Source organism: Chanodichthys erythropterus, chromosome 9, assembly GCF_024489055.1.
Source record: "Chanodichthys erythropterus isolate Z2021 chromosome 9, ASM2448905v1, whole genome shotgun sequence".
NCBI lineage: Eukaryota > Metazoa > Chordata > Actinopteri > Cypriniformes > Xenocyprididae > Chanodichthys > Chanodichthys erythropterus.
This window is the reverse complement of record NC_090229.1, coordinates 14134064-14161826: the sequence shown is the minus strand read 5'-3', so window position 1 is coordinate 14161826 and position 27763 is coordinate 14134064. Positions and strand designations below refer to the sequence as shown.

General features: G+C 36.7%; 2 protein-coding genes across 3 annotated transcripts in view; both read left to right on the top strand.

Moving 5' to 3' along the window:
- Positions 1 to 464: 464 nt before the first annotated feature.
- abhd17ab (abhydrolase domain containing 17A, depalmitoylase b) lies at positions 465 to 9359 on the top strand. The gene is made up of 5 exons (XM_067393617.1): positions 465 to 790; positions 1613 to 1992; positions 3028 to 3222; positions 4648 to 4827; positions 6219 to 9359. The coding sequence occupies exons 2-5, from the start codon at positions 1619 to 1621 to the stop codon at positions 6442 to 6444; spliced, it is 975 nt and encodes a 324-aa protein (XP_067249718.1). The 5' UTR covers positions 465 to 790; positions 1613 to 1618; the 3' UTR covers positions 6445 to 9359.
- A 15178-nt stretch (positions 9360 to 24537) lies between these two features.
- sema6bb (sema domain, transmembrane domain (TM), and cytoplasmic domain, (semaphorin) 6Bb) overlaps positions 24538 to 27763 on the top strand; it is a 143550-nt gene continuing 140324 nt past the window's right edge. For both annotated transcript variants that reach the window (XM_067394677.1, XM_067394676.1), the window contains exon 1: positions 24538 to 25226. The gene's annotated coding sequence lies outside the window, so the exon portion shown is untranslated. The remainder of the gene's footprint in view (positions 25227 to 27763) is intronic.

Below are 27763 nucleotides of genomic sequence, written 5' to 3'. Positions count from 1 at the left end.
TTACTAATTTTGATAATTTTGCTTTACAAGAATGTTCTCTCTTATGAAAATACAGAATGCGCTTCAAATGTTTTGTATGTTTTTTAAATTGTTATTGTAAAAGTGTACACAAATTCTAAAAAGATTGAACATTTGTTACTTTGAATATGATTACTGTAAATATCATTTGTACGGGTTATTTCTTTTAATTAAAAGACGATTTAAAAAAAAGTTATTTTGTAGCAAACAAGCTCAAATGAATTCTATTAAATGTTTTTTGCCTTTTTTAAGTTTTTTTTTTAACTAAAATTTTGTATTTTAATTTTTATAATACAAGTATATTGTGTTATTATACAATATCATCTTTTAAAATATTAGCCTTTAACCCAGAAAGTTTTTAATCCATCTTTCCCGAATCCCACCTCTTGCGCCTCCCACTTCAAGCGGTAACACTGTACGACGCAACGAAGAGTGGGAAGGCTAACCAACAGCTTTGACTGGAGTGGAAAAAACACAGCTCTATTAGCCTATACCCGCAGATTATTACATGCCAGGACGGTAGCCGGGAGTCAACTCGGAACTACAAACCAGAAACTGAATTTTATTCCTGGAGGGCTCTGCTTTTTGTTCGCGGATGAGACATGTCCTCAGCGGCGTCCAGTCCTTTATTTGTTATCTGAGAGGAGTCGTAGCTGACTGGCTAGCTGGCTAACTCCCCCTACCCCCTCACTACGAGCTAGCTACTTAGCGACAGAGGTGTGAAAATATAAAGAAATCCGGCTTTGGCAGGCAGTGGTCAAGAGAACGACACGTATGTGGAAAATATATACATTCATGTGATTGTTAGCAACATATTGTTCTTATGCAGGTGAAATGAAGTGTAAATTTGAGTTAGCGATGAGCGGGGCTGTTGGGACTAATGTGGATATTTTATTGGAAACCGGCAATATCAGACAGTATATATTATTTATATTTGTAGTCTATACAGTGTCAGATAGCAGATAGACTATCAGTTTTAAGCTGGCAGGGCAGTATAGCTGGGAGATAGGTTTACTGGATGCTTGAGTTAATTCTAGCTAGGTATTACTTATTAACCGTTTGTTTACTGTTGGTTCTTTTTGCCTGTTGAAGCCTTCGTAGAGTGTATAAGAACTAGCCTATCTCAAAAAGACACCTCCGTCATGTTTTTGTTTATGCAAAGGAGCCATCATGTAGTACACTATATTTTAAAATAAATAACCAGTTTGTAAATTAGACGTTAAAGTACTTTGTTTAAAGACGTTTGAGAAATACCAATATATTGATTTACAGCCACATGAGCTCATATCAGTCGAGAGGGTCGCCCCCCATGGGTGCCGCCATGTTGAGATCACATGACCAGCGGTGGCATATCATAATTATATTACTATAAATAATTGATTATCTAAATATATTATTATTGTTATACAGTGCTTTCAGTCAGTGCTCAAAGCAGAAATCATAATCCTAAACAATGCAAGTTATATAACACAAAACATAGTATACATACTACAGAGCCCAGTTGAAACTGAATAAGTGTTGGGAGAAAAATACATAAAAATGTTTGTGTTGTTGAATATGTATTGATCATGTTCTCTTGTCTTCTCTCTTGCAGCTGACAATGAATGGCCTTTCCGTGAGTGAGCTGTGCTGCCTGTTCTGTTGCCCCCCCTGCCCCAGCCGTATCGCTGCCAAGCTTGCCTTCCTGCCCCCTGAACCTACCTATGCCCTTCTGCCAGATCTGGAGGCCGGGCCGGTACCGGCCGGACCCACGGGGACGTCAGGCTTGCGCTCCCGGGGAGGTGGTGGCAGTGGCGGGAGTTCAATAGGGGGTGGGAGTGCCACAGGAGAGGGGCGCTGGAAGCTCCACCTCACAGAGCGGGCAGAATTCCAGTACTCCCAACGGGAACTGGATGCCACGGAAGTGTTCCTGACTCGCTCTAGTCGGGGGAACAGAGTGGGATGCATGTATATCCGCTGTGCCCCCTCTGCCAGGTAGGATGGACGCATTTTTGGATTAGTAATTCTTGCAGGGGCCTTGTTTGTAGTTTTCACAATAATATATGTTGAACTCAAAGTGTCACGTTTCCTCTGATGGACCCCTCTTTTCCTCCCAAGGGTCATTTACATTCCTTCATTCTTTTTCCATCTTTCCTTTGTCCCATTTCCTGCTTCCCTCTGCGAGTTTGTCCGCTATCTTCACCCAGAAGCCACTCCTTCCTGGACGCATTCTTTCTTTATCACACGCCACTTTATTCCCACTGTTGTTACTTTTTCCTTTGTTCCTTTATTTCCTCTTTAAGAGTGATTTCCATTGGATGAGTACAGAAGTTTTTGTTGTGCTCGATATTGTGGACGTCTTTTCACAATAGATGTCTTCTCTTCTCTACACAAAGTACGTGTTATTTCGTTTTGAAAACTGATATCAAATCCAGACTTTGTTATTATTAACTAAAGCTTAAAAATCGTTTTCTTTAATGTAAATAAAATGTTGATAGTCGATGGAAAAACTTAAATGAAAAGGAAAAATGTTGCTTTGGCAGCTAACTGAAATAAGTTTATGTTGAAGTACTAAAATTGCTAAAACTGACATAAAAATAAATTAAAGCTAAATAGAAATGTTAAAAAAATAATAAACAAAATGACAATAAATGACTAAAATTAAAATGAAAACTAAAAATATTAAAAAATCATTCAAAATATTAATAAATAAATAATAGTATATAAATTAAATTAAAATAACAATGTTTGATGGCCAACCGTGTTTTTGCCGCCAGATTATTTGAACATGATTCTACACACGTACACACCCATGTTAGTTATGAAACCATTCCCTGCGGCGTATCAAGCTCAGGCTCACTGCAGATGCGCCTACATGCACAGTGATTCAGCGAATGAAATTATAGGTTATTAAGTCTCTTTGTGGATCTGTCTTGACTTAGATGTTGAGTCAGACCCTGAAATAGTGTAATGAGCATACCAGAGGGTGACTTTGTACAACAAATCCCATTTCTCTATCTCCCTCCTCAGGTTCACTGTCCTGTTCTCCCATGGTAACGCGGTGGATCTAGGCCAGATGAGCAGCTTCTATATCGGCCTGGGCACTCGCATCAACTGTAACATATTCTCCTACGATTACTCCGGCTATGGGGTCAGCACGGGGAAGCCCTCGGAAAAGAATTTGTATGCAGACATAGACGCAGCGTGGCAGGCTCTACGCTCAAGGTGAGACAATCAATACCAGGGCACAACCAAAACAACTGCATGTGCGTAGTAGAGTTTTACAATGCTGCATCCTAATGTATAAATCTGTTTAAAAGTTTGGGGTTATTATTAATTTCTTTCTCTTTTTTTTGAAAGAAATTAATACTTTAATTCAGCAAGGACCCATTAAATTGATCAAAGCTGGGAAGACACTTGTAATTTCAAATCAATTTTTATTAATCAAAGAATTCTATAAAAAATGTATCAGTTTCCACAAAAATATGAAGCAGCACACCTGTTTTCAATATTGATAATAATAAGAAATGTTTATTGAGCACCAAATCAGCATGTTAATATTAGAATAGATTTCTGAAGGATTATGTGACTGAAGACTGGAGTAATGATGCTGAAAATTCAACTTTGCCATCACAGGACTAAATGACATTTTAAAATTTATGAAAATAGAAAACAGTTATTTTAAATTGTAATTTCACAATATTACTGTTCTTACTGTTTTGTTCAAATAAATGTCGCCTTGGTGAGCATAAGAGTCTTTCCATAAAAAAAAAATTCCAATCCCAAACTTTTGAACAGTACTAGTGTATATTAATTGCTATTCTAGATTTTTGCTCAGTTAATATTCTGTTGTGGTATAGCATATTATTTTGTCATAAAAAGTGGTGATTGTGGTGTTTATGCACATTTTCAGTCTTTTTGAGGAATCAATTATAGATAATATGCATTTAAATAATACAAAGGCAAACATAAAGCACATCTTTCTATTATTTTGTCCTTGCTGGCTGCACACAACAACAAACATATTTGATTTGTGAATGACTCTTATGACCCTGTTTGTTTTAATAAATTGGTCAAAAGCCTTCCATAGTAGTCTTTATCTCCATGAGTTGTTAATTTGAATCAGACTAACAATTCACTCGATTGCATTGGAGCATTTCTTGACTTTCTGAACCATAAGTTATCACCTTCGCCATGAACTGAGAACTGTTTTTCATTGGAGGCTTGTATGATTTTAAATTGGTGTAGTTATTTACTGGTTCCTCATATTACAATGTAAAGATGCACTTTTACAACAGTCTTTTTATTATTATTAAAAACATTAATTAAGCTAAAATAGTATTATTTTTGGTTGAGCATTTGTTTAATAATAGCCTATATAAACCTTTCTTAAAAGTGCTAAAAGAATCCTTAGAGAAATCAGTAAGAAACCATTCAATAAACTACATAAATATAGAGAACAATTTTCCTTAATCTAGGAATGAAAATGTTCTCAATGTTTGAAAATTCACACTGCACTCAATTTTTTGCCAGCAATCTGCAAATTGTACTGCTCTTAGTGTGAATAGGCTGCAAATTACATTGACATGAGGCAGTTATTTGTTGGGGATATGACATTTAATTAGCTTTTGATTCCTCTCTTTCAAACAGATATGGTATCAGCCCAGAGAATATTATCCTGTATGGACAGAGCATTGGGACGGTGCCCACGGTGGACCTGGCATCACGATATGAGTGTGCGGCTGTAATACTTCACTCTCCTCTCACCTCTGGTATGAGGGTGGCCTTCCCTGACACTAAGAAGACTTACTGCTTTGACGCATTTCCCAAGTGAGTACCAAAAATCATTGGGTTCTAACTTGTACTCGATTATTTGCGTCTTTTCACTGGACGTTTAATCATCTTTGTTAATGAGCTGATGATTTGCCTGGTCACAGCCAGCACAGATTGCCGCTATTTATGAGCGATTCGCTGGGTTTTGGTTTTGGCGAAAGCTAACAGAGTGTGTTGTGATGTGGATTGCTGACTGAGATTATACTGAGCTTCTTGTTTTGACAGAAAATGGGAATAAGGATTTTTATTCTTTAAGTTTGATTACAATCATTTTCATTGCAATTTTGGCTGTGACGGTGGTGTTGTGGAGCTCAGAGGGAGGTTGGCTGCACTTGGTGGGTGGTGTCACTCAGTGCCAGTGTAGTAGAACACATGGTCGACATACAGCTGCAGTCAAAACCACCACTGTTCTCGCACAAGTGCTGTGTAGTTGTCTGGCAACTGTTTAGTTTGCTGGCACCCACATACACACACATGTATACACCAAATACATTTTCAAAATGATTTTAGTTACATTGCAAGTTGTTATTGTTGTAGGTATTCATAAATATGAGTGTACGACCTTTCAAAAGCTTGGAGTTGATAAGACTTTTGTATGTTTTTGAAAGAAGTCTCTTACGCTCACAAAGACTGCATTTATTTGATCAAAAATACAGTAATATTGTAAAATATTATTAAAATTTAAAGTAACTGTTTTATAATATAATGTTTTACGATGTAATTTATACCTTTAATGGCAAAGCTGAATTTTCACTATCATTACTCCAGTCTTCCAGAAATCATTGTAATATGCTGATTTGATGCTCAAGAAACATTTCATATTATTGTCAATGCTAAAAAGTGCTGCTTTATATTTTTAGCTTTATATTTTTATACTTAGCTATATATTTATAGCTTTATATTCAGGCTTTATTGATAGTTCAAAAGAACCACATTCAATTTCAATTAGAAATAATGTTTTTTAATGTCACTTTTGATCAATTTCATGCACCCTGCCTGTATAAAAGTGTTGATTTCCTTAAAAAAAAGTCTTACTAACCCCAAACCTTTTGAACGGATATTATTGTTATACATTACATATTCAGTTATATTAAATTTGAAATATCTGACACAACCCAATTTGTGACCTCATATTTCAAAGCATAATTTAAATTAAAAATAATCAAAAGGATAGTTCAGACTATATTAGCTTTCTAGTAATGTGCTGTTATCATGCTACTGAAAAATGAGTTGAAGTTGAATTTAATTAATGGTAATTCATTGATCATATACATCAAGTGTGAAATGAGCCATTCGAACTATTAATGATGTTATTTTAATTTACTTTGTGTGTGGATTAATGATGCAGTTTTTCTGATGTAGTGTCTCTTTGTGTGTCCCTTCTTCAGCATTGAGAAAGTGTCTAAAATCACATCTCCAGTGTTGATCATCCATGGGACGGAGGATGAGGTGATAGATTTTTCCCACGGGCTGGCCTTGTACGAGCGCTGCCCCAAAGCTGTGGAGCCGCTGTGGGTGGAGGGAGCCGGACACAATGACATCGAACTGTACAGCCAGTACCTGGAACGCCTGCGTCGTTTCATTGGGCAGGAATTGGCCGCACAACACGCCTAAGCTCTCCTCCTTCTCCCTCTTGTCATCCCACCATCTCCCAGGCCGAGCGAGAGTGAGATGGATGCATCAGTAACTTATTGAAGGCTGCCATTTTGTATGGACAACGTTACTGTCAGCGCAGCTTGACAGATGCTCCACTGCTCAGATTTGTTTTCTTAAGTGTTTTCTTTTTTTCTCCCTCCATTTGTCATCTCCTTGTACACGTTTATATGTATGTGTGTGCATAGGAGCACTGGGAGGTGGAAGTGGAATTTCTCTGGGGCAAGAATGGATAGATGAATCCCTCTGCCGGATTCAGTCTAAGGAAAAAAGCCAGACAGAGTCCTGTACCTCCATCCAGACTGTCTTTCTCCATATCTGAGCTTTCATCTGTCAGTTGAGTGGTTCGCTTCTCTGCCCTGCTCCCATGATGCCTCAGCCTGAGAGATTTTCACTTCCCACTTTCCCATCAGGCAACCTAAAATAGATCATTCTCAGCACCTGGCAAATTTCCTAGCCTTGCTGACCCTGCTGGATGGAATAAACCGGTTGTTTGGTAGAGGATTTCAGGATTGAGTTTTGAAGCATCCTACACAGGTGCAACGATGCCCACCTCTGCATCTTCATTCACTCATCTAACCATTTGGCCTTTTCTGGATAGCTCTTGTGGCCAGGTGTGTGGGTCCATTCTCTCTCATGAACCCTGCGGGATGCTGACCTCTATGCACCGATGTTCCCTTTTATTGAGTTTTTGCCTTTATGTAAAAGATGAGCTTGGGATAAGATGACAACTGATGATCTACACTGCTCCAGGCAGGGGAAAGATCGAATCCTGGGACGTTGGCGTTTGTTCCTAGCATCATCAGTCTATTTTATTTCTCTTTGGTGTCTTTTTCCCTTTCTTCTCAGCATGTGAGGGTGTCCATAGCACCCTGAGGTGAAAGAAACTGTGAGGGCTGCTCGCTTATCATATTTCAGTGAAACCACCTCACTTGGGATGACATGATATGGAGTATATTCACGTCCAGATCCATACGTCATGTTTCTGAACTGTTGGGCCAGTAGAAAGATTAAGGTTTTATTCTCTCGTTGGGACTTTCCTAAAGCCAGATCTTCGGCGTAGCATTTCCACTAGTAGTTTAACTTTTTAAATGGGTTTTGGGACAATGAATGATCTAATTGTGTAACAAATAATGCACAGTCAGAGATAAAAACAGAAATTACTTCTGAACCCTGTGGCAATGACACACAACCCGCAACCAGTTTTTCCTGTTTTTCGACTGACATCAAGAATGTTTCTATCACGGAAATGTTACTCCTCTCTAGTTGGCATTCAAATCTGAGGTGAAGCTATAATCATGCATATTTACTCATTGTCTCTTGGTTTATTATTTAGTTTAAGCAAATCATTTCAAAGCATAGCACATCATTTAAATACTCTTCTTTATGATTATAAAGGATTTACCTTTGTCTTTCCACGTCAAATTGCTAGTTAGTGGCACATGGTTTATCTAAGTAATGTTCTGACAGCTGGAAGCAGGTTTAAAGATTATAACTGGCAATAAAGGCACAACAATGATGTCATCTACAACCTATTTTTGTGATGTCATCTCTAGTCAAGCTGCTCATGTTCAAAGGGAGTTTGTCTGATATGATGTGGACACAACTATCAGGTTATCTGATTGATTGTAAAAAGCTTAGAAAAACACTAGTGTTGAATTCAGAGGTGTCTTTCTTGCAGACTAAGTTTTTTTTTTTTTTTTTTTTTAACTGTGAATTATCAAGGGAACTTGCTGCTACAGATCTCGATTGAATGGCCTCAATGGAATTAAAGAGCCAAACCCTGAAACCTTTTATTGTTTTCTGATTCATCAAAGGTTACCAAATCCTTTCAGTAAGATAAGACATCGCTTCCCCATGCTGGCATGATTCATTCCTGCCCTTTTAACACCGTGGGCGGCACAGTCATTCTGGATTTCACACAATAATTAGTTTAATGAGATTAATTAACTTGAGTATCTTGTTGGGGTAGGTTTTTGCAAGATGAATATTCTGATTTTATGGTGCCAGAAGATTATCTCACCTCTTTTTTTTTTTTTTTTTTTTTCCTCTTAACCTTTATCCATCCACTCCCCTTGGTCTATTCGTTTGTTGTCATATGTCATGTTCTGGTTCAACTCACTCCCATTACTGCACAACGCGAAGTGATTATGTATTCCGAAAACAAAACACTGGTTTGTACGTAATTTCCAAAGCCTAATTCCAGCAAATCTGATTCCATGTTTCATCATGTATTAAAGTATGTAATCTGGGGTTGGACACAAAGGGGCTTGTTCGCTCTCTATTCTAACCAAAGATGACAGGTGTTGGATTAGCATTGGCCGCCCACTGCCATTTGTCAGTGCTCAGATGTGGATTGGAGCAGGCGGCGGACTTGGGCTGTTCAGACAGAGCCTGGCCTCACACAATACAGGCTGCTGTTGATGCCGTCGAGGGGAAGTTTTTGTGTGGACTGTTGGTGCGTGTTTACCTCCTGTAAGACACAAGTGTTTGGAGGGCTGAAGCTACACCGACTTGGAGCCAGCAGACTGGATGTGGGGATGGAAACAAGAGGGGAGGACTTTGGCTTGAGGAAGTTACCCAGAGACTCCATCTCAACACATTCAGATTCAGCTCTTTTTATTAAGATTTTTTTTTTTTCTTGTTTAAAGAAAGTAAGTTATAGAAATATCTTTTTAAAACTATCAGATGTATGTACTGTATAACATTGTTTGAGAAGCTTAATCTTGAGGTTTGAGAATCTGTTTTTTTATCTTAATGGATTGGGAGTAAGAGTCATTGGGGTGTTACTGTTCTATCCTTTTATGCATTATTCTAATGTTGTTGTTTTTAGTTTTAAATATGTCTTTTTCCTTTTCCAGAATTAATAATTAAAAAAAGAGATCTTAGAAAATAAAATTATGAATTGATAATTGTTGTAATTCTCTCTTTTTTGTGAGTGCACACAGAAATATCACATTTAGAGCAATGTATATTACATATGTATTTAATATCGGTTTTGGTACATTTATTAATTATGAATTGGTAATTGTAATTCTCTTGTAACAGCACACAGAAAGATCTCATTTATATAGTAATGTATAGTTTTCTTTTCCATACATATTTAATATTGGTTTTAATACATTTAATTATGTAATTTAAACCTCTTCTAACATTACATTTATACAGCAATATATTTAATATTTGTTTTGATAAATTAACTTTTAATCCATTACTATATACTAAATATACTTTTAATATATTTTTAGATTTTAATATTTGATATATTTAGTCTTGAACTTGACATTTAATAATTATTATAAATCAGTTCTCTTGTAATATGAAATAGGATTACATTTACATGCTGATATATTTGCATTTATTTTATATTAAGATTTATTTTAAAGCATTTACTTATTTTTAAATGAATGTCTTTGACTTTACAATAAGGTCTCATTTGTTAACATTATTTAATGTATTAACGAACATAAACTAACAATGAGTAATACATTTATTTCCATAATTATTAATCTTTGTTAATGTTAGTTAATAAAAATCCAGCTGTTCATTGTTTGTTAATTCAGCCTATTAACTAATGTTAACAAATACAACTTTTGATTTTAAAAATGTATTAGTAAATATTGAAATTTAACATTAACGAAGATTGATAAATGCTGTAGAAGTACTGTTTCTTAGTTCATGTTAACTAAAGTAGTTAACTAATATAACCTTATTGTAAAGTGTTACCAATAAATGTAATGCTTATTTAAACTGAATATATTTATGTATTAACTTGACAATATTGATCATTATTGTAAATCTATTTTTCATGTAACATGCTGTAAAGTCACATTTGCATACAATTATTTAAAATTTATTTTATTACCTTTACTTACATTCACATTTAATACATCTATTATATATTTTATTATTTGATATATTTTTTATTGAATCTGAATTTGAAATGATGAATTATTAGTTATCGTAAATCTCTTTTCTTGTAACTGCACTCAGGAACATCATATTTATGTGGTGATATATTTTACAGGCTGAGCTAGGCTGAATTTCCCAGAATCCTTGGGCTATAAACATCCTCAAGAATCGTAAAACGATCGTAGCAGCTGACCTGCATATTAAATTGTGATCCTCAACTCCTGTGGCAGAGACATTAAGTCCCAACAATCATTGATGAGGCATTTATAATTCAAGGCACAGAGAGAAACATTCTTATGTGTGAGCATGACGGATACCGCTGTTGCCGTTGGCTGTGTTTTGTTTATTCATCATGTAGCTGCATTTGTCTTCTCATCTATGTAGTCGTCTCCTCCAATTCATCAGTAAATGCCAAACCGGTCTCAAGACACTTCATTTGAATCTTCCTATAGAAAACAAACTAGTACAAGAGTGTATGTGTGTGGGCTTACAGAGAGGAAAGAGTCGCAGAGGATTTCTGCTGCAACAGATGGGTCTTCTTATTATCTGTAACGAAAAATCTCCAATTATCTGTCTCATTTTAATTACTGCCCTGAGAGCTTTGGCATGACCCAGCCTATCGGCAACAGCCACAGTCAACAGGAATTAATACAGCCAGATGGGATTAAAGGCTTTCTGTTAAAGACACATATACATGCTATTTCTGAACATGTGGATATGCACACAAAACATTGTTTCTACAGTCTAATCACACTTGGATTAATCTCACAATGCCCATTTGCTTACATTCAAATGCATCATTAGTTAAGCTATTGACACCTGCTGTAGATGTGATATACCAAACACATGGAACATTAAAGGAATATTCTGGGTTTACTAAGGCTCAATCTACAACATGTGGTATAAATTGATTTGGACTTGCATTATCTGATTTGGTAATTGATTTTCAATGGAAGTGAATGGGGTAAAGCTGTATGTTTAGTAAAGTCGGCATAAAAATGGAAGCTGCGATAGTTTTTTCTTCCCTATTGTGACAAATCAGAGTGAAATGGCTTCTCGAACGTAAAATGGTGTAGGACTTGAATTTATACTCATTTGTTTTGGATTGTTGGATCGTTGTGGTTTGCTATTGCTTGTGAGTGACAGGTTGTCCCGCCATCGTGCTGGTGAACGTGTCATCAGAGAAGAAAAGTCATTGCAAGCAAGAGGGAGGGGAAATTATTTTGAATAAAGATTATTAAAAAGTCATATGAATTATAAAATAATAATGTGCATGCCATGGGTAAATCATTATAATAAATACTGCAATATTCCATAAAAATAAGAATGGTTCATTCATATTTATCTCATGGTGACTTTAACATTAAAATACTTTTTCCGAAATATACAAATAAACAAGAAGCAATTCATACATTCAAAATAGCTTGAAAATGACAGTTAAAAGCTTAGTTCACCCAAAAATGAAAATTCTGTCATTTATTACTTACCCTCATGCCGTTCCACACCCGTAAGACCTTCGTTAATCTTCGGAAAACAAATTAAGATATTTTTGTTGGCTCCGTGAGGCCTGCATAGGGAGCAATGACATTTCCTCTCTCAAGATCCATAAAAGTACTAAAAACATATTTAAATCGGTTCATGTGAGTACAGTAGTTCAATATTAATATTATAAAGTGACGAGAATATTTTTGGAGTGCCAAAAAAACCCCAAAATAACGACTTATTTAGTGATGGCCGATTTCAAAACACTGCTTCAGGAAGCTTCGGACCATAATGAATCAGTGTGTTGAATCAGCTGTTCGGAGCGCCAAAGTCACATGATTTCAGCAGTTTGGCGGTTAGACACGCGATCCGAATCATGATTCTATACGCTGATTCATTATGCTCCGAATCTTCCTGAAGCAGTGTTTTGAAATCGGCCATCACTAAATAAGTCGTTTTTGGGGGTTTTTTTGGTACACCAAAAATATTCTCGTCACTTTATAATATTAATATTGAACCACTGTACTCACATGAACTGATTTAGATGTGTTTTTAGTATGGATCTTGAGAGAGGAAATGTCATTGCTCCCTATGAAGGCCTCACGGAGCCATCGGATTTCAACTAAAATATCTTAATTTGTGTTCCGAAGATTAACGAAGGTCCTTTAAAGGCTTAGTTCACCCAAAAATTAAATTTCTGTCATTAATTACTCACCCTCATGTCGTTCCACACTTTGTTCATCTTCAGAACACAAATTATGATATTTTTCATGAAATCTGAGAGGATTCTGTTCCCCCATGGAAAGCAACATTAGTCCAGAAAGGTAGTAAAGACTTCGTTAAAGTAGTCCACATAACTACAGTGGTTCAACCTAAATGTCATGAAGCGACGAGAATACTTTTTGTGCATAAAATTTTGGATTTTTCTCATCTCCTTCTAGGAAATAATGGAATGCCACTCAAAGTCAGACATTTGGCGTGTGAACTCGGGGTACATCAATCAACCCCGACCTCAGCGAGACGCATCATTTGATGTCACTTCCAAGATGTCGCCGCGTCCTTCTTCCAGTGAATATAAACAAAAAACAAATTTTAACATTAGAGTTCATCTAATGATACCTTCGTTTTTGCTTTTGGTCAGCTGTTCTCAAATTGATTTTATGTTATTTTTATTCTATTTTGCAATAATTGACACAAAAAACACGATATGCTCTCATTGCGTCATGGCGACATCTTGTGGTCAACATGTGAACGTGACGTATTGTGAATGGAACTCACTGAGGTCTGAAGTGAAATAATTAATTTGGGATATTCCCACATCCAACCTGGTCTGGAATGCAGCATCAGTAACAGCGTAGGATAATGACAGGGAAGAGAAGAAATTGTTGAATAAAGTAATTATTTTTGTTTTGTTTTTGCGCACAAAAAGTATTCTCGTCGTTCAAAGGTTTAGTTCACCCAAAAATGAAAATTATGTCATTTATTACTTACCCTCTTCAGAACACAAATATTTTAGTTGAAATCCGATAGCTCCGTGAGGCCTCCATAGGGAGCAATGGACACTCTCAAGATCCATAAAGGTACTAAAAACATATTTAAATCGGTTTACGTGAGTACAGTGGTTCAATATTAATATTATAAAGCGACGAGAATATTTTTGGAGCGCCAAAAAACAAAAACAAAAGAACGACTTATTTAGTGATGGCCGATTTCAAAACACTGCTTCAGGAAGATTCGGAGCACAGATGAATCAGTGTATCGAATCTGCTGTTCAGAGCGCCAAAGTCACGTGATTTCAGCCGTTGGCAGTTTGAAACGCGATCTGAATCATGATTCGACACACTGATTCATTTGTGCTCCGAATCTTCCTGAAGCAGTGTTTTGAAATCAGCCATCACTAAATAAGTCGTTTTTTTTTTTTTTTGGCACACCAAAAATATTCTCGTCGCTTTATAATATTAATATTGAACCACTGTACTACTCACATGAACTGATTTAAATATGTTTTAGTACATTTATGAATCTTGAGAGAGGAAATGTCATTGCTCCCTATGAAGGCCTCACAGAGCCATCGGATTTCAACACAAATATCTTAATTTTAACTAACAAAGGTCTTACGGGTGTGGAACGGCATGGGGGTAAGTAATAAATGACAGAATTTTCATTTTTGGGTGAACTAATGTTAACCCTTTAAAAATAAGGTTGAACCACTAATCACGTGGACTACTTTAACGATGTCTTTAGTTCCTTTCTGGACCTTGAATGTGGTAATTACGTTGCTTTCTACTATTGGGGATCAGAAACCTCTTGGATTTCATTAAAAATATCTTAATTTGTGTTCCGAAGATGAATGAAGGTCTTACGGGTGTAGAACGACATGAGGGTGAGTAATTAATGACAGAAATGTCATTTTGGGGCGAACTAACCATTTAAAATGGCCTACGCCAACAACATTGTAGCTCAAAAGAAGTTCTACAAGAAGAATTAGTGGAATTATTTTGCTTTTAAATTCTCCAAAAAACATTTGTAGGGGCTCACCGTAATGTTGCTGTTTCTTTTGTTTTGTTTTTTTACGAAAACGAGGGGCAAGTCGAAATTATTTTGTGTTATCAACATTACGTCCTGTATGAATCAATATAAACCGCCCTAAATCTTTGTAGAACATGCAGATCAGTTTTATCTGTAAATGCACATTAAGTTATCTCTTTGTTTTTGCCAGTGCATGTTTTGTTCACTCCAAACGTAGATGACTGGAAGAAAATAAGACACGTATCATTGTTTGCTTCAGGAGTTATTGTTTTTACTATGCTGTGCGCTGTCTCTTGAGTGTGTGAGACAGACAGTTTGCCCGAGGCTTGCTAGGGGGAGATGCAGTGCAGAGTTCAGATCCGACCACTAGGGGGCACAAACTACATTCTCAATGGACTGAGACAGACAAATGTCTATAATCAATTAAAACTCTTCTGTTAGACTTAAATGTGAATGAATATATGCCGTGTTAGTCTAATGGATATCGAACTTGGATAATCTGCTAAAAAACAACGTTAAAATAACCTGTTTTTAAACTGACAGCTATTTTAAAAGCATTATTATTGCAATCAGGAAAGGCATTTGCATTATGTATCTCTGTCTGTGACATCAATAAAGAGCTTTATCTATAGACCAAATCTGACAAATGCATCATGGAAATGCCTTGATTGTAATAATAATGCTGGAAGTAGCTTTTTGAGTAGATATCAGTTAAAAACCAGGTTATTTTTTTACGTTATATTTTTAGCAGATCATCCAAATGCAACATTCAGCACTCTAACAAGGCATATTTATTTCATGCTGTGTGATTTGTGCATTGACTGTTTATTTTATTTATTTATTTAATGACATGCTGTAATTAGCATCACTGGTAAAATATCTTCCTTCCTCACCACATCCACAAAATATGTTTACACTTCATTACAGAGTGTTTCATATCCTCGCTGTCATCTGAGGTCTGCATTCTCTCTGCCATTAAAGAAATCTGTGCTGCAGTCTCACTGCGAAGGGGGAAAACGTCAGAAATAAGTGTTTAGTCCTCACTAAAGTCTGTGTTTGTGCCTGCGTCTACCACACTGCTAAACAAACAAACATGACCCAGTGTGCTCATGAAGAGAGATAGATCTGTTCATGGAAACCAACCGAGATGGAATATTACCCGTTGCGTTTGTCACGGTTATTGTTTTGTGTATTTTCCTTGAGTGGTCTTGAGGATTTTTTTCCCAAGACTAGCTACGGCCCCGAGGCCAGCGGTGTCATCTGGTTCTGCTTTGCTCGCGTTTAGCTTTGTTGGGTCGATTTATTGTGGTCCAAATTGACCTGGGTATTGGGTAATTGAGATTCGGGGACAGCAGGCGAAATGGTTGCACTGCCTAAGGATATGAGAGTATTCCTACCCTGTTGCCAATATCGGCAGCCTCTTATGCTGTATGATCGCACATGATCTGATCAATGGTGTGCATGTTTGCATACTGTAGGCCTACATCAAACCACAGCCTAGTTAAAAAGATATTTTCTGTATAGAATAGTTACATTAATGCATTGTCATTGCCTGAATGATGTTTATTAGCATGCTCATTTGTATAACAGTAACCAGTATTCCAGAAATTATACTATAATGTTTGTTCAAAATTATCTGGTTATTAATAATGTTGTCAAAACGGTAGCACAGAAACAATTTTTATACATGGATGTTTTTTCCGAAACGTTTCAGTTGGATGTTTGTCTAACATTTTTTAAATGCTACTTCTTCAGAATGTTTAGAGAGCATTTAAAAGTAACATTCCCATAATGTTTGCAAAATAATAAAAATGAAATGTTCCCTTAATGTTCGAATAACCAAGAAAAAAAGAACATTCAAAAATAACATTTTCATAACTTAACAGGAATGTTAGCGTAATGTTTTTAGAACATATTTTTGTCAGCTGGGTTCTTAGTATTTTCGACTCCAGTCTGTGAAGAAGAAAGCAGTTGGCTATGATTATTTTTAACTTTAATCAACATTATCTTTGACATCATCAACATTCAATTTTGTTGCGATTGAAGTGCGTAGAATGCTAGAATTTATTCTGCTTTGGCTCTTTATATGGATGAACAGATTATAGCCTATTCTTTCCAAACATCAACGTCAAGGTCATGGGAGCTGTATTGTAGGCTATAACCCTCGAACTCTCCGCCATCTGGTTCTGCCGTAGGATGTCATCGCTCTATCTTTTTCTCTCATATCTCATGTCTGGAATCATGTATGTGCCGGCTACATTCGGTATCAGTAACATAGAGGTTAGAGAAACAAATCATGACAAAGATGAAACATGATACATAAACTTCTGCCCTGAGACCATTTATCATTTAATAACATATTAGTGTGTGACCTTGGCCAGGCAGATACAGGAACTGGACCAAAACATATTTCACATGGATTTAATATAGCTTCGAAGACTTAGCCTTGCATCAGCAGTAAAAAATAATTCACCTGCCACATCTGCCCTGTTCAGTGATTTTCTGTGTGTGATATGATTTTTGAGGCTTTGTCATTTTTTAATTATTCTGTCTTTTTACACTCTCTCACATCTGCATAATAATCAAGCTTTTTAGACGGCTAGATTGAGATTTACAGTAAGATAACGCAAAACATTTGAGTTGATTGCACCAGACTGCAAACATGAGTTGAACACAAGTAACATGAGTCCTGTAACTTAAGAATGTTTATTATAGGCAAGATAAAAAAAATAAATTAAAAACGGTTCTGTGTCAAGCATTCATGTCCAGACTAAAAGCTTATATCAAAAGTTAAAATTTAGAAATATTCATTTTAAGAATTATAATATTCTTATAATTGTAATATATATATACATGTAAGCTATGTAAGCAATAACGTACAAGAGGCTGTGCTGCCGTGACTTATTCACAATACAGCACTAGCCTCGAGTACCTTATTGCTTTTATAAAATGGTTACCACACAATACAAATATTAAACACAAAAATATGTATCAATGCAACTTTCATGAAGTAAACTCCTACCAAAATCATTCATTCCGCCGGAAAAAAATAGTCCCTGACCGTGCACAGCAACAGAAGTTACACTATTACGCCATTAGATGGCAGCAAAGACTGTCTTTATGAGTGTGTCAGTCAGTAGCGAAGACTTTTACATTGAAAAGACTGAATTGTTGTGAACACGGAACAAGACACAACTGAAAAATGCTTTGACTAGCACTGTCAGTCATGGGAAAACCCCTGAACTGTTAAAAGGACAAGGTACATCGGACATTTAAACTGATTTTTTATTATGGACTGACCTGAAGGAAAATGCTAAATCTGAATGCAGGTAATAAACTCGCTCACTCAATTTCTTTCTCACAATACTCTTCTACATAATACAGCAAGCTTAAATGAACAATATCAATTGTGAACATACAGTTTACGTTGCTAAGAGTGGTTGCATTGGGTGAAGCCAATAGCCAATCAGAATCATGGACAGGAACTAACCATTTTATATATATATATATATATATATATATATATATATATATATATATATATATATATATATATATAGTATAATTTTCATTTAATAAATATAATTTTTATCCTTCCTAAGTAGTGCCCAATAGCTGCCTAGATTGATTTATAAAGAGCATTTCATTACAGTCTATCAGTCTGTTGATTTATTCGCTTTACACAGACTAACATCCCTCATTAATCTAAAACATTCCATCTCCATAGATTTAAGATATACAAACTTTAAATAAACCTCAGATGACTTCTGCAACAAACGCTGTGAATTTATCACTCTGACAAAGCCTTGTGATTCATCATCACAGAATATCTGTCGTGATTTTGCTGTTTACATTTCAGTGTCGTTCCATGAAGTTCTCCGGAATGCTTTCACTGTATTTTTTGGAATGAGTCCAGTGTTGCACAAAACTCCGGAATTTCTAAAATGTCCTGTGCAGTTAACAGTCAGTTCCATTACACAATCACGGGAACTCATCAAACAGTCCCTGAGTGGGTAGCAAGCAAGCGAGATGGCTAGAAATACACCTCTCTGCTCCTGGGCTGACATTTTTAGAAGCATTTTACCAAACTCATCTGAACATTTATATTGAGGTGAAACGAAAACCGTTGTCTCCAGGGCAACACAACTAAAGCTAAACGGTTACAGGAACCCATTGTGTATTTTCAGACAGAGCTATGGCAAGAAAACATTTAGGCCTATCATTCAGCAGGCTGTTAAAGATAAATAAATGGACCCAGTTTTGCTTTTTTTCCTAGAGGCTTTTAATGTCCCTGACACTCACGCCAGCCCCTGTTTATTGCTCTGAGATCATGTCAGGTGTAGGTTGCTGGCGGGTCAGTGGCCGCGGTGTGTTCAGCACTCAGGGTGAGGTGAGATCTTTAATCTGCTCACAGTTAGACCGCCGTGACAACCTCATCACCAACCGCAGCTGCCTTACCAAACAAGGCCTTCAACTGTGGCACACAGACCACTAAGAAACAAGAGATGAGACACTTTTGTACTGCTCTGTCTTCTCCAATATTTTTCAAAGTCAGCCTGTTTGTAGTGGCGTGGATGTAAAAGAGTATTAACAATAATAAAAAGAACAAATCTAAAACACATAAGTCAAGTTCTTAAAAAAGAAATTGTTGTAGTTTCATACGGTTTTAGCTGGGCTAACATTTTCCTTGTATGGTGTAATCACTACTTTCAAAAAGTTTTAATGAGCAAAATCAATATCACATGAGTAGGAGTGAGATATAGCCTACATCGGCTGTGATTAGGCCATAGGAAAATTCCCGAAGGACTGGCCGAGATTAAGCTGTTCTCTGGAGCTCACATCTCTGAAAAAGAACTAACTAATTGTTGAACTAACTGTTGTAATAATAAATATATTATATATATATATATATATATATATATATATATATATATATATATATATATATATATATATATATATATATATATATATATATATATATATAATATATTTAATATATATATATAATATATTTATTATTACAACAGTTAGTTCAACAATTAGTTAGTTCTATATATATATATAAAACGCCTCACACCCCTTGCACCCATGACTACTACTACTAATTTGTACATATTCAATGTATTGAATATGCAAGCTGCCTCTAAAAACAAGAACTATTTAGAAGAACAACAACATAGTGACTAAACGCGCTCTGTAGAGTGTTTGTCCATTTAGGGCTGCTGTAGAAACATGTCGCCGCATAATGGTGACTTGACATGGAGGGGGACCCGTGGTGTATGAGATAGAAATGGCTCATTCTAAGGTAATAAAAACATAACGGTTCATTATGTAAGGTCTTTATGCACCACTGAAAACATAGTTATGTATATTATATTGCATTTCTGTCAATAGATTCTTCCAAATTTTACACATTGCACCTTTAAGCTTATTGGAAAGTCACTTATGATATTTTTACAACCTTAATCCTGCTTTGTCATAAAAAGGTCAAATTTTCAGATATTTTAAGAGACTTATTGACCTTGACGCATAGTCATGATGGTCTGCAGGAGTCCTCTCTATGATATCGTTTCCTGTTTTATGTTTCCCCCCCGCATGTTAATTGGACCACATGACTTTGACGTGGCAAACAAAAGTTTTTTTTTTAGATTTTAATAAGCAGTGATGCAGTTTTGTTATCCCAAACTACTTTATAAGCCTTTCGTTCAAGAATTTCATTATTTTAATGCCTTTTCTTTCCTATTTCTTATTTTCTTATTCTTAACCCTATTCATTATATCACTATTACTCTGACATTTTCAACTTTATACCCCCCCCCCATTTATTACAGTATTACATTACTTATCATAGAATAGGTGTATTTAAGTTGCTGTATGTATAACTTGTACTAGTGATGAATTTTTGAATAAATTAATAAATAAGTCAAAAAATTGAGCACAATGTGATTGACCAATCTACCAAACTCCAGTGTAGTAGCACAATAGATTGTGAGACTGGTCCAAACCAGCTCTGTTTTTATCAGCACTGGACATCTCCCAAGTTCAAATGACCTGTAATTGCATTTGCATTCACAAACGTTGAGTCAAGACTCCATGGAGAGTATGTTTATTGAGACGCAAGTAATAATGGCTTTTGATTCGATTTGTACATGTGCTTGCAATTATAGCGAAAACAGTAAAGATGGAGGTTTTGGATTTGGGAGGTTGACAAAAGTCACCTAGGGCACAGCTTATTGTTGCGTTTGGCACTTGTTGCATGGATTTCTGCTCACGAACAAATAAGGCTTTGGAGCTTTTAGACAGCTATATGATTGAGAATCTGTAGGCTATTAGGCTGTTTGGTTTCCAGCCAGCACAATGATCTATATGGTGCTTTACGATATGGAATTATGGAGTAAAATCTTGTTACTGCAAGAACAAAAGCAGTGCTACTGTAAAGCCACTGTGTATTTGAAGCAATGGGCCGAAACTGAAGTATCCCTTCCCATTAAAACCTAGATATCTCTAATAATGGATATCAACATGGAATAAACTGCTCGGCTATTTGCCGACTGCTATCGGGACCTGCAATCAAATCACAAGGAAATGGAGACATGATGGTTGGCTTGTGACTAGAAGTAATTCGATTGTGCTTGATCACATGCAATGCAGCCCTAGAGCTACGATATATGTCATTACCCAGAGATATCAAATTGCACCTCATATTGTGGCGTAATGGTGACCTCACTGTTCTTATCTCGCCCAATCTCCTATATATACACCTGGCAACCAGCGTTAGCCTAGAGCGAAAGACAGGAACATTATTTTAGCATCACGACTAAGAATGACGACTGTTTCAGAGTTAGCACTGCACTGATTCAGGGTGATCTTTGGTTGCTTCTCTAGCAGGAGTGAAAGCTAAAAAATGTTGCTTTTCAAAGTTCTTTGTCTCTGATAAACTGCCTTGTTTCGTGTTCCCAACACGGTTTTGTGGCCCGGGTTTGAAGCAAATGCTCCATTTCAGAGCGGCAGTGTGGGATGAAAGCCAGGAAGAACAAAACTGTGCTTTTCTTTTGTTTATTTATTTGTTGTCAGTTCCACATTGCTCTCTTGCGAGAGCTTTACTACAGATCAAATGTGGAGAAGCGAACAAAGCGAGATGTTTCCCTCACAGTTTCTTTGGCCTAATTTGGTACTTTTTTTAAAGATCACAATAAGGAGAATCGTACTGGGTAATAATTGGCTTAGCCAACTCAATTACCCCAATTGCTACAGCAACATATAAAATTTACTTGGTGTGGAAGGGCCTGAATTGTCACAATGCTGTATAATTACTCTAAATTATGTATATTTTGGTATACATTCACCACACACAAAAATTTGTCTTTTTCTGTGCATAATTAGTTTTGAGTCACAGTGAGGAAATGTTCAGTTCATTGAGAGGGACTTTTTCAGGTGTGTTTTTTTTTTATCTTTCTGATTATGTCAGTCTATGTGTCATTCATGTACCTGCCCAAGGCATCTTCAGCTTAAGTAATGAAGTCAACTGCTGAATGAACAGTGCTGTTTGCACCGAGCCGACTCATCTATTGTTGTCCTCACAATAACTTGGAACAGTATGTTCACAGATAGAGGAATGAGGAAAAGAAGAAGGGGCAGGAAGAGATAATTACCCTCCCTAACAGTCTTATGAAAATCTCACCTTCATGTATACAATTTTTAAAAATATTTAAATCTTAATTGAGATTTAAATGTATGTAAATCTGCATCCCAAATGCTTCAAAACCCGTAGGAAAGAATATAATACTGGAGTGTTTTAATTGACACAGATGTATTTACCTGCAATTAGATAATATATTATTTATCATTATGTTGCTTTTAGGTCCCCAAATGATCATCTTGAGAGTTTTTAAGCATCTAAAGGCAACTTGTTTCAAATTCAGTGTAAAGACAATGCAGCATAAAGCTATACAGCTCTTAGGCACTAAAAAGAAAGCTCTATAGCTGCTTTGGCTCTGCATTAAAAAAAATGTGCTGAAGGCCCATTCAAACCAGGAATGATAACTATAGAGATAACTAGTGTAAATCAATGCATGATACCGTTCTGTTTATCAGAAGCATGTGCTGCAGTTATGTCGAATACCTCTTTAAATGCTCAATTTGGGTGAATTCTGATTGAATGTCAGTGTTTTTATCATTCATTAGCTGGTATTTGTTCTGAATATGATTCCAAATATTGTTAATCTGTTTTGTTGTATTTGTAATGTGGACTGTTATATTCTCATAGAATTAGAATGATTATTATTAAACTTTATAGTTGAAGTTATCCTTATAATTATCATCATTGGTGTGAATGGCCTTAAAGGTAGGGTAGGCAATTTTTTATAAACACTTTTTGTAACACTGGTTGAAACTCTCTTCACATCCTGATAGCAATCATAGAAGTGGTCTAATTTAAAAAAAAAATAGTCTAATGTAGAAGTCCAAGGACCAAAAAATGTTCGTCCAATCATTGCATTTGGTCCAATGACCTACCTGCCTGTTAACATATGTATTTCCATGCCTCATCAGTGCGTTCAATGAGACTATGCAGAGTTGTAGACAGACAGTCACCGAGCACAGTAAACAAACAGCAGCCACCTTTTACAGTTCCTCCTGAACCAAAGCAATGAGCTTATGCTGAGTTCATGTCCATAATTATGAGATGGCAACCCGCGTTCTATTCAACACTATCAACGCCAAAATGAATCTGCAGCAGTCAGGTGGTACAACTAGAGCTCTGTAAGTTGTTTACATTCATTATTATTGTGATGTTATGTGCTTTGAGACATGAAGTAATTTAATGCTGTCTCTCGTGATGCTTTGCAGGCTCTGCTGTGTGCGTTCATGTGGTAGGGCTGGGCGATATATTGCATGCGATTGTCACGTGCATTTCGTCAGTAAAGCCGGTTCCCTGATTACCGCTAAATCGCCATCACCTGCTTTCAAATGGAGCAGCATTTAATAGACAGAGCCGTAGTTCACTGACAAGCTACGCAATGTCGCGTTCATTATCGAAGGTGATTCATCTGCGATACGAACGCGATATTGTGTAGCTTGTCAGTGAACTACGGCTCTGTCTATTAAATGGCGCTCCATTTGAAAGCAGGTGATGGCGATTTAGCAGTAATCAGGGAACCAGCTTTACTGACGAAATGCACGTGACAATCGCACGCAATATATCGCTCAGCCCTAGGAGGAGGCATGGCTTTGGAGATCGCTCTGAAGGGAGGGTGGGATCTTAAGATTTCAAAGCCTATCCGAAATTGCCTACCCTGTCTTTAACTCTATCGCCCCCTTGAGTAGCCTACTTAGATTTGTTAGCACCAGCACCAGCACAATGCGAGAGCGGTAGGCCTATATAAAGTCTTCTTTTGCGGTCGTCTTTTCTTCTCTATTGTGATGTATATCCGAGTAATACTCCGCTCCTCACATGACATGCAGGAAAAAAATTGTAGGCTAAATTATGCGCACTATTTATAAATCAAGGGAATGAATTAGTAAACGAATTAGTAAATCTTGCACACTTTTTTTTTTCTTGCATGAAACGACTTTTGTCCAACGGGAATTGATTGGATCATAGGATCATTGTTCGCTAATTGCTGCGATCATTGTTGTTCGCATAATATATAGGCCTATTGGTTAAAGATTAAGAGGGCACATAAATTACAAAAAAGAAAAGAAAATATGCGTAAAATATGAATTGACTTAAAATATAAGCCTTAAAACCACAATATTTATAATTAATTGGTATTTTTATTTATAATTTCACGTTTCTATATTCAGAATTAAAACTTCTGTGTTAAACTGCCTTTGAAGTGTAAAGATGACTTTATTGTAATGCTTAAGCTCGCTCTTTTGATCTCCAATTCAAATTCACTTACTTTGCCACTTGCATGTCTATACAGGATCAATCCACTCAACTAAGTATCGCTGATGAATTTCCTGACCTCAAATGATTAACAACAAATTAATTCCGCTCCAGTCTGCATCTCTATTCTGCGTCAGGTTTTGGCATTGACTTGCGTTTCAATAGCTGTGGGTGACAGACTTACAACAGCGCTGAGATAGCAAACGCGTGATCTTTCTCTCAGTCAGACCAAACGCCGCGGGCTACACGCCGGGGATTGCAGGAAATATTACATTTCTCCCGGACAATAAGAGTTTCTTTTAACGGATTCCAAAGGCTGGACTCAAATCGGAGGCAGCGACGCGCGCACCAAACAAACGAACGTGCCTTTTTGTCCACGCGCTCAGGAGCGTGTACATTCTACTGCGCAGCACTGAATAAACTATTGTAGCGGTAGGTGATTGATAAAGCAAATGTTTCCAGCCCAGACAGACACGTTTTCATAAGGCACAGCTGGTTGCTCTGGCGTGGACTGTTTTTTGTCATCATTTGTTAGACATAAGGCAGTTTATCCCCGCTTATTCAAAACGACTTCTTGGATTCTGGAAGGCTGTCCGAAGGGGAATACAGCGGCTGCAGGACCAAGTCGGGAATGCCATTTGTTCACGAGCAGCATAAACGAGCTTTGTCGCGCGGTGTTTTTTACCCGGGGACAGGTGTCGTTGTGTACGTTGGGGTGGGGGGTTAGTTGTTGGGGGTTTGGACACAGTTGTCTTAAGGATGTCAGATCAGGGATCAGATCTGCACAGAGACAGGTGCGATAGAGAGGAGTAGATTTCACGCGGACCCCTCCTCTCCTCTCTTCTCCTCTCAGTCATTCTGGATTATAGTCCCGAGGAGGCGAGTCATTCACAGAGAACCGGGCTCACCGTTTCCCGCTGCTGTTATCGGTAAGTATGCTGGTTTATCTAATGAGAAGCTTCTCTTCTGGATTGTAGTACTAGTTGTCACGGGTTTTTCCTCTCCATCTCAGTGTTGCGATGATGGGTTTGGTTCTGCACGCACCCCTGAATTGTGGTGTTTTTACTCTAAAGTATATTAGTCTTATAATATTATTAATTGTTGACGTGTTATAATTGTTCTTAAATGAGGAATTCCGCTTATGTAGGCTAATTAAAAAAATACATTATATATTTTTAATTTAGATATTATTTATAGTTGTTCGTCATGACTTGATTTTGCCCATGAATTTCGGGTTGTGTTGAATGTCAGCTGTACGGATGGTGAACAACAGAATTAAATAATTAATAATTGTTCACATTTTACAGTAGTTGAGATTCATTTGTCTTTAAAATATTTACGTATTGACAGCAGTATCACTTTACTTGCAGCCTTTTCATCATTATTACATTTAGTTTGATGTCGAAGTTATCAAATGCAGCTCTTACAACATTGTCTTCATTTTGTTTCTCTAGTATGCCTCGATTTATTATTTTATGTAGCTTTTTTGCTGCCAGGTCGTCTGCGTTTGTACACTCTTTTACAATTAACTGTCTTTCTCAAAACCGAGACTTCTTTCTTCAAACTCTTTAGTTACCTTTACCAACTTGACACAGCAAATCATCTCAAGTGCACTTAAATCACCAAAACAAATGAACTCATTCTGCCATAACCTAGTTAACATTTACACTCTCCCAAACACTTTGAGGAAGATGTTTTTAGGAAACCAGGAATCCTTAGTAAAGACAGCTCTTTATTTGTGTTATGTGTGCTGTAGTAAGAGAAAATCACAAATTTTATGCTTCAGCATGCCTTACATTTTGCATATGGCAATTACACCATAAAATGTAGCTCCGATACTGTAAAACACAAACATGTGTCTGCACATAACTTTGTAACATATCCACATTTAAACAAATAGATTGACACCAATATGGAAATATAACAATGCTATCAACATTCTTCTGCTGATACCTAGAAATATCTCTTGGCATGCCTGATCCATCTCTGTCAGGCATGACATTTCAAAGATGGGCTCTTTTGAATCGATTATAATGACATTGACATAGAAAAAATATTGTCAGCTAGAGGGGGCAATAACTGTGGTAGTTGTTTTTCTTATCTTATTTTAGATATTAAAAGTCCTCAGTATGGAATTTCTGTATATATTGCGGATTGTTTTACTGATTTGATCATACATGATTTAACAGTTTTGAGAATGTGTAGATAGTTGTCTGTGAGTAAGAAAAAATAACCAGTTTTGAAAGATGTGGTAATTGAATGCAATAGCAAAATGATCTATAGTTAATCTATATGCACTTCTGTTGTGCTGACTGTCTGAAGACTTTTAAAAAGTGAACTGTAGGTATTGAGAAATGCACTTTTGACCAAAAGCAATTGTAAAAGAAAAACTGTGAACAGTAGGTGTTAAATGGAAAGCACGTATATCTAGGTGTCATTGTTCTTTTCTCATTCACGCTGTTTCTCATGAACTGACATTTAGAGCCTCACTCTTAAAAATGAAGGTTCCAATTACAACCAAAAGGTTTTTATAGTCGGATTTCATAGCAGGAACAATTTAAGTTCCACAAAGAGCTTTTTATTCTGTAGTTCTTTAGGAAAGCTATATGTTCCAGTGCTTTTAGAACCCAGACAGTACACTGATCTGAAGAACCTATAATGACACATCAAGGGCTCTTTTAGTCTCCAACATAGCTCATTCAGCACAATACATTTCTTGATAGATAACTTGAACATGCAAAGAACCATTAAAGATGCTTTATGAGTAGAGAGGATATGTGTATGGTTGGTGGGTGTTCACATGTGTTTGTTTCTCCAGGTGTTTGAACGTACACCCATTCAGCAGCTATTTATATTCCACCACGCCAAGTGGGTTGCATTGTTTCAGAATAGTATTTTTCATTCTGCTTTCTCAACATGAGGGTGAACTTTCATGAATGGCTGGCTCTTCGGCACAGTCCCTCTGCCGCCTCGCTGTGAGACACGGTTTTTGTCGTAGTCCCCCTGTTTCAAATTCAAATAGCCATTGCGATGTCTTTTGTTATCCTTCAAGGTTTGTGGACTGGAAAAAGAGAAAGAATTGAGTGAAGTCCCTAAGGGTGAGAACATTTTAAAAGAACCCAGGAGAGAGAGAGCAGATGAGAAAGGAGGTGAAAAGAGGATTTGCCAGTGGAGACGATGTCCTTTAGTGAAAGAAAGGTAGGATGTGGATAGGATAGCAGCCTGCTTTCTTCACCAACAACTCAGGCTTTCTGAACAAGAATCGTTCTTTGACGCAAAATCTCAATTTTCTCACTGTCTACATGACTAAAGGTCTCAGGCTCAATAACGGTCATTAGGACTGTTCAGTTTTTGCATTGTGAATTGGGTTATTATCATCCATCTTCTTTGTTTGGATTCAGTCCAGCTTAAGCGTTCACATTTTTTCATTTCGACAGTCCCAGAGGCCCATGATTCATGACTGAGG